Consider the following 6,723-nt stretch of genomic DNA (forward strand, 5'->3'; position numbering starts at 1 on the left):
ATATTATTTGCATTTCAAATAAAAAAATTAGGCCATTAAAGTTCAAGATAATTTCCAAAAAAAAACATTAACAAACCTAAAACTAATCCAAAAATCAAATAAGACCATTTTTCATATGCATTTCTACTATACATGAACAATGAACAATGCCATATCAAGATGTAATTTGTAAAACCAAGCTCCATGATTCATCAAGGTACTGCTATATGTACACCTTAAATTACTCACATGATAGAATTACTAAAAAAAACACTACCCTTATAACAGAAATAAAAATAAATATGAATTTCTCCTAAAAGATCAGATAGTTTCCAGTGGCACATTTAGGTTTATACTTGCCAAAAAACAGAGTTCAACATCTAACAGCAAAATGTAATTTCACCTACTAACTTGGAGCTGGCGATCATAAATAATCTCTTAATGAGTTTACATACGAACATTTAGTTTAATTACGGTCCTATGCACATTGAGAATAATCATTCCTTTGGAATCTTACCAAAAGCTACCAAACAAAATCGACGGCCAATCTTGGATATGCAGTGAAATTTTATAATTTTTTTCACTGGTGTTTTACAATATTTACTACGAATGACAAACCATACAACAATACTTGCAAGAACACCAACACTGTATTGAGATTGCATGGCACCAAACATTATGAATTGTCTATTTAGGCTTATATTTGTTAAGTTAAACAGTTCGATATCTAACACCAATGTGTAACCTGACCTAGTAACTTGGTGCCGGTGGACTCGAACTCACAAGTATCATCCTACCATGGTACGTTTTCGGCCTCGCTGTCTCACTGCAGAAAGTGGTTTGAGATAACAAGTAATTATGAGGACATGAACACGTACATTGGAAGAATTATAGCAAGAGTTCACCTTGAGCTAGCTTGTTCATCGTGGATGACCACTGCTTAGAAGACTTTCTATAGGCTGACAGTATTTTTTCCATCTGTACAGGCAAAACAACTAACATGTACATCATCTGAGGAGTCAGGTATCTGGCACAAAGTAAAAAAAGTAATAAAAGGAAAATTGAACCTACCAAAGTTTCAATCTCTAATAAGAATGAACAGTTTTAGTATTGTATCTATATTGTATCTTACTATTCCAGAACAATTCCAATACTTATTTAATTAAATTATTAATAACATAATTAATCTTAATTCATATAAATTATATCTTTTATTTAATTTGTTTATTAAAATTAATTAGTTATCTAACAATTAATTGATACATTTGATCACCTCCATAATTAAAGAGAAAAATCTTACAAATAATTAAGTTTTAATCTTTTTTATGTTTACTCATATATGTAAAATATATAGTTCTTTTACTTTATAATCTATTCACATTAATGAGCAATGAGAAAATGACCTTTCATGATTTAAAAAATTAGGATAAGTTTGCTTTTGAATTATATAACATTGAGGCAATTTCAAGTTTAAAGGTGCAAAAGGCTTTCACTGTTAATGATATAATTTTATTCGAAATGATTATATAATTTTATGAGCTAATGTAATTGTATTTAAAATTTATTCATGAGTATTTGATATTTTGAATTCAATTATATTTTTATGGGATAATGTAATTGTATTTTATTTGATAAAATTCAATTTGAATTGACTAAATCAAAATTTAAATTCATGATTGTTTTAATAAAATTAAATTTGGAATTGTTTATAATTTTAAATTGAACTTTATAGAGTTTTTTTAAAATAATCTGATCTATTATTTAATGGGTACATAGTGATTTTTTTTTATGAAACCACGAAAAAATTGATTGCTAGTGCAATCATGTCCTAGTCGACTGCGACTTTGAAAGTAAGTTAAACTTTGACTTGTGATTTTATATGGATTTTGAGAGCTCATAACTCGACCAGGTTAAGTGATGATGAATGATGATTTGGTGTGGCCAAGGTGACATATTCAGCAACTTAGAAGTCCATAGAGATTAAAGAAGGTTGTACAACGCAATTAAGGGACCCTAGGATGATAATTACTAAGGTGGTGTTGGAAAATCTCTGAAGCATGATTTAGCATCGCCGAGTTGGAGGATTAGTGCCTTAAGGTATGAAGAGATTGGGAGAAGATTACACAAATCGATCAAGGGACCATAGGACAATGAGTATCAAGGTGCAATGAGGACCACAACCAGAGAAGATAAACTACGTAGCTAGAGCATGAAGGATGATATGTGGAGGAGCCGAGGGTTCAGGAGCATACAAGGGATGAGAAGCCACAACCTTGAGACAAAGTTAAGCTATTACAACTCACTAAAAGGCACTCTAGTCACATGATCATTCGCAAGAAGAGTAATCATCCATTAATACAAGGATTGGATGGAAAATGAATTACAATTTTGATATGCCTCCAAATAGAGATGCCGAAAGAAGTTTGTTATGTTGGAAAGGAAAGACAAGTTGGAGACGGATTTGTTTTGATATGCATATCAAGAAAAGAAAAGTTAGAATAGAGAAGCACGAAAAAGTCATCAGGGATAAGATAATATCGAAAAACTATCACATGTGAGTCAACATCCCTATATATTTAAAAAACAGATTAACTTCTATGAACCAAAAACAATCAACTAACCACATTTCCACATGAAGAATGCATTGATAACAAAGCTCTCTCTAACACATATAGATCGACTGCTTTATCTTCAGGAAGAGTTGATGTGAAACTCAGACCAAAGTCTATAAGAACCTGTGCAGAGAAAAAGTATCAACAGGAATGATCATAGATCGTATTGAAGTGCAAAATTTACAAAATTGCATATGCATCAATAATTATCATATTGATGGATGTAAAATACTTCCTACATTAGCAACTTCAAACAAGTAAATGCAACATGAATTGTTCAAGGCTTACCAACTGATTAGTCTCTCCCCTAATAATCATATTTGAAGTGGTCAAATCACCATGGATAAGACCCCCATCGTGCATTTTTCCCATTGCAGTTCCTATCTGTATAGCAATATCATCTAGTTGTTCTTCAACAATACCATTTAATCCAAAATCTAATAGGATTTCCTTCACAGAGAGCCCATCCACGTATTCAAATGTCAGAGTATGCAGAATTGGATCGACAGCATATAATACTGGAGTGGGGACACCAAGACGCCTGGCTTTTGTCATGCAGCGAACTTCCTAAACAAAAATACAGTTAACTGAGCCTTTTGTCACATGACTCGCATCTCATAGTGCAAAGCGCTGAAATTGGATAAATCTAAGTAGATTAGCAGATCAGTCGTGATCAATATTGACAAAAGAAATTTTAAAAATACTTAAGTCAGTAATTTTTGATAGCTTAGATCTTGGAAACTACACTAAATAGCTACCTCTGTTAATTGAAGACATTCAGGATAATAAAGGATGTGTGGGTAAGTAAACAAACCATGTTCAAGCGCTTCACTGTCAACTTTGAATCAAGTAAGGGATGCCTATATTTCTTGGAGAAACGTTCTTTCACAATCGACAAATGACCCACAAAAGTTGATTTGAACACCCTCTGAAAAGGGCTAATAAGCATTAGATATTATATAAACACAAAAATCCAACGTACAAAGTGCACTAGTACTTACAGCTTCTGCCCCCTGTTTAACCAGGAAACCAAAGGCTTCATTTTCAACTCCCTGAATGTCCATATCCATATTACAGAAGACTGAAGACCTGATGATAACAAAGAATAAGATATAAGTGACCTTATTGTTGTTTGGTTCAAATAAATTGATTCACATGCCATTCAACATAAGTTGTAATTTCAGTACCAATCCAAAGAACATAAATTGTAATGAATGTTTCAAATTTAGAATGAGCATTCATCATTAGAGGGAATTATATGCTTTCAAACTGACACTTTGTTAATCCAATAACACTTGTGTTATTCCTCAAAAAATAATAAATAATGACTTAATAAAACTAATTAATTTTTCTAAAAATCAAAACAACTATTCTAAAAAGCCCTTAACTATTTCTAGTAATATAGCAAGTTAAAATTTTTGATGACTTAGACAACTTTTAATCTTTTCAACGATATTTTAAATAGGTTTCAAATCTTAGGTGTGTTAAGTCAAGTCCTACAGTATATAAGTGTGGCACCATAGATGTACAATAATTATTATTTTTTTAGAAAAAAAATTTAATGCTTTCCTAGACATAGGATAATATGATTATGAATTTGTGCACATGTTATTCCATAATTTAAAAGGTGTTTGAAGAATAACTTAAATTTCTAGAATAGTTTGTTCTAGAACTCATATGAGTATAGTGTGGTTAATATATCTCACTACTAAAATTTAGATCTTACTAATATCTAGTAATAGTTATAGTGCTTTTGCTTATCATGTCTATTTAAATATCAATAATGATAATTATAAAAAAAAAAACAATGCAACAATATAATGCAGGAAAAAAATATTGTGAGATGGAACTATTGGAACCTTCAGCGTATGTTAAAAATCATCTAGGTGTCTAAAGGGGTGTTGGCTATGGTAAACCCAACTTGAGTAGAACTCAAAGGCAAACCTCTATGGATAGAGGCTTATCGAGGATGCCTAGAAAGGAGGAGCATGATCAACATGAACATATGAGATGAGTAATTCAGCGAAATGTATTTTGGCTTTTGGATAGAACTTTATCTTAATTATGACTGAAGTGATTGATTCAATGAACCAAAGTTTTAATAAGAAAACTTAAGTAAAAAAAAAAAAAAAAAAAAAAAAAAAAAAAGCAATATGTCTTGTCCCCCACGCACACGATTGTGCGCTCGCTGCCTCAGCCGACACCGCCCTTGCTCGCTCTCGACGACCAGCCATGCCTCTGCTCATGCTTGACGGTCGATGAGCCACTTGCCACATACGGCCCTCGACAAGCCTTCGACAAGAAGGAACAGCTGCGACACCGAGCCGACACCATCCTTGTTGCTCGCTCTCGACAACTGGCCAAACCGCTCGCGCTGAATGGCCGATGAGCCACTTGCCACCTCTAGCCCCTAGCGAGCTTTCCACGCAAAGGAACGATGGCGGAGCTGAGCTGGCGTCGCCCTCGTTGCTCGCAGTCGACGACCGGCAGTGCTGCTGCTCACGCTCGACGACCGACCGTGCCATGGTTCGTCGGAACGGGCATGGAACGGTCGGAACGGGCGTTCCGGCACGGGAACGCCTCACGCCGTTCCAAAGTTCCGGTAAATAAAAACGCCGTTCTCGGACGTTATAACAGTAAAAGAACGGATCGGAACGCCGGGACGGAACGGATCGGAAATGATTACCTCCTGATGAATCAGAAAACGACGTCAGAGGCGCTCCGGCGTGGCCTGATCGGGAAGCTTGCGCGCTGTCGAAGAAGGCGGCGGCGGCGGCAATTTAGGGTTGGTACGCGTGAGAAGTGAGACAAGAGCGAGGAGACGGAGAATTTAATAAATAAAATTTATTTTCTAAAAATATAATCATTTTAATATATAATATAATAAAAAATCATTTTAAATTTTTAAAAAATCTAAAAAATTCTATATAATCATATAAACTTATTTTCTTATTAACTATTATTTATATTATTATTATTTTTCTATGTAAATTTAATTAGATTAAATTTTTTATTATATATATATATATATATTGATCCGGCGGTAAAAAGCCGGAACCCCACAAGGAGTCAACGCTGAGGGGAGGTCAAAGGGTCCAGTGGCTCACCCGAAAGGGGCGAGCCGACCGGACTCGGAAAAAAGGGAAACCTGATAGTAAAAAGACACCCTGGTAGGGACCAGGGTTCCGACGCTCAAATGAAGCAGTGCACAATAACCGAGCGGAAGGAAGCACCCCCCGGACGGCGCAAAGAATCAGGGCCGTCCGGACGACTTTCACCGCGTCCGGACTTTCACCGCCCGCCCGGTGGGCCGGGCTCCCCAGACAGGTGGTGGGTAAAAGATGGGAACATTTTCTGACAGCCGTCAAGTCGTATAGCTATGCCATACCTCTAGCCTGACAACGGGGGTCCTGCCGTCCCATCAAAGAACATTCTCTCACTGTAGCAGGTAAGCTCTCTGACAAGTGCATACCGTGGTATGGGTTGCTGACACGTACGCATCTCGATGGGCGTGCATCAATTCTTTCTCCGTCCTATATAAAGAGGCTATTACTTCGCCAAAGGTACGCATGATACAGATTTGGCAGCCACTTTCTCTATAGCATACCTGACTTGAGCGTCGGAGGACCGTCGCCGGGAACCTCTCCCGGCCCGGTTTGTTGCAGGTTCGCCGGAGCACTCGAAGATCCAGCAGAGAGCGCCACGTGCCCAGCGGTTCGGACAGGATCAAATTGGCGCCGTCTGTGGGAACACTCCTGCATCCGAGCAGAGACAATGGACGAGGCTGGACGACAGCACACGGTGACGCTTTCAAGGGAGGAACTCGACGCTCTGGTCGAGATAAGGGCCGCCAAACTCGTGGAGCAAAAACAAAAAGCATCCGTCGAGCGGGCGGAGCAGCAAGCAACATCTGCGTCAGGTGGCCGAGCGGAAGCACCTCCAGCCACCGTCGCATTCCATCGGGCCTTATTTCGCACCCCTGGAGCCACGCCGGCCCGAAGAGATATAGGATCTTCCTCAGATGAAATGCCAAGGCGGGATGACAGGAAGGGGAAAGCTCCCCGAGCGGACTCCTCCCCCGAGCAGATCAATCGCCAATTCTCGGAGGCTATACTACGGGACCCTCTGCCCA

The 6,723-nt window shown here is 37.7% G+C and overlaps 1 protein-coding gene across 1 annotated transcript; it reads right to left on the reverse strand.

Annotated features, from left to right (window-relative positions):
* Positions 1-503: 503 nt before the first annotated feature.
* On the reverse strand, positions 504-5,415 carry LOC122010399 (EKC/KEOPS complex subunit bud32-like). The gene is made up of 7 exons (XM_042566916.1): positions 5,278-5,415; positions 3,593-3,680; positions 3,406-3,519; positions 2,880-3,158; positions 2,601-2,714; positions 885-957; positions 504-805 (listed from the first exon to the last, which is right to left on the reverse strand). Exons 2-7 carry the CDS (start codon positions 3,659-3,661, stop codon positions 768-770), a joined length of 687 nt encoding a protein of 228 aa, XP_042422850.1. The 5' UTR covers positions 3,662-3,680; positions 5,278-5,415; the 3' UTR covers positions 504-767.
* Between the last annotated feature and the right edge of the window lie 1,308 nt (positions 5,416-6,723).

The sequence above is a fragment of the Zingiber officinale genome, chromosome 8A, assembly GCF_018446385.1.
Source record: "Zingiber officinale cultivar Zhangliang chromosome 8A, Zo_v1.1, whole genome shotgun sequence".
Taxonomy (NCBI): Eukaryota; Viridiplantae; Streptophyta; class Magnoliopsida; order Zingiberales; family Zingiberaceae; genus Zingiber; species Zingiber officinale.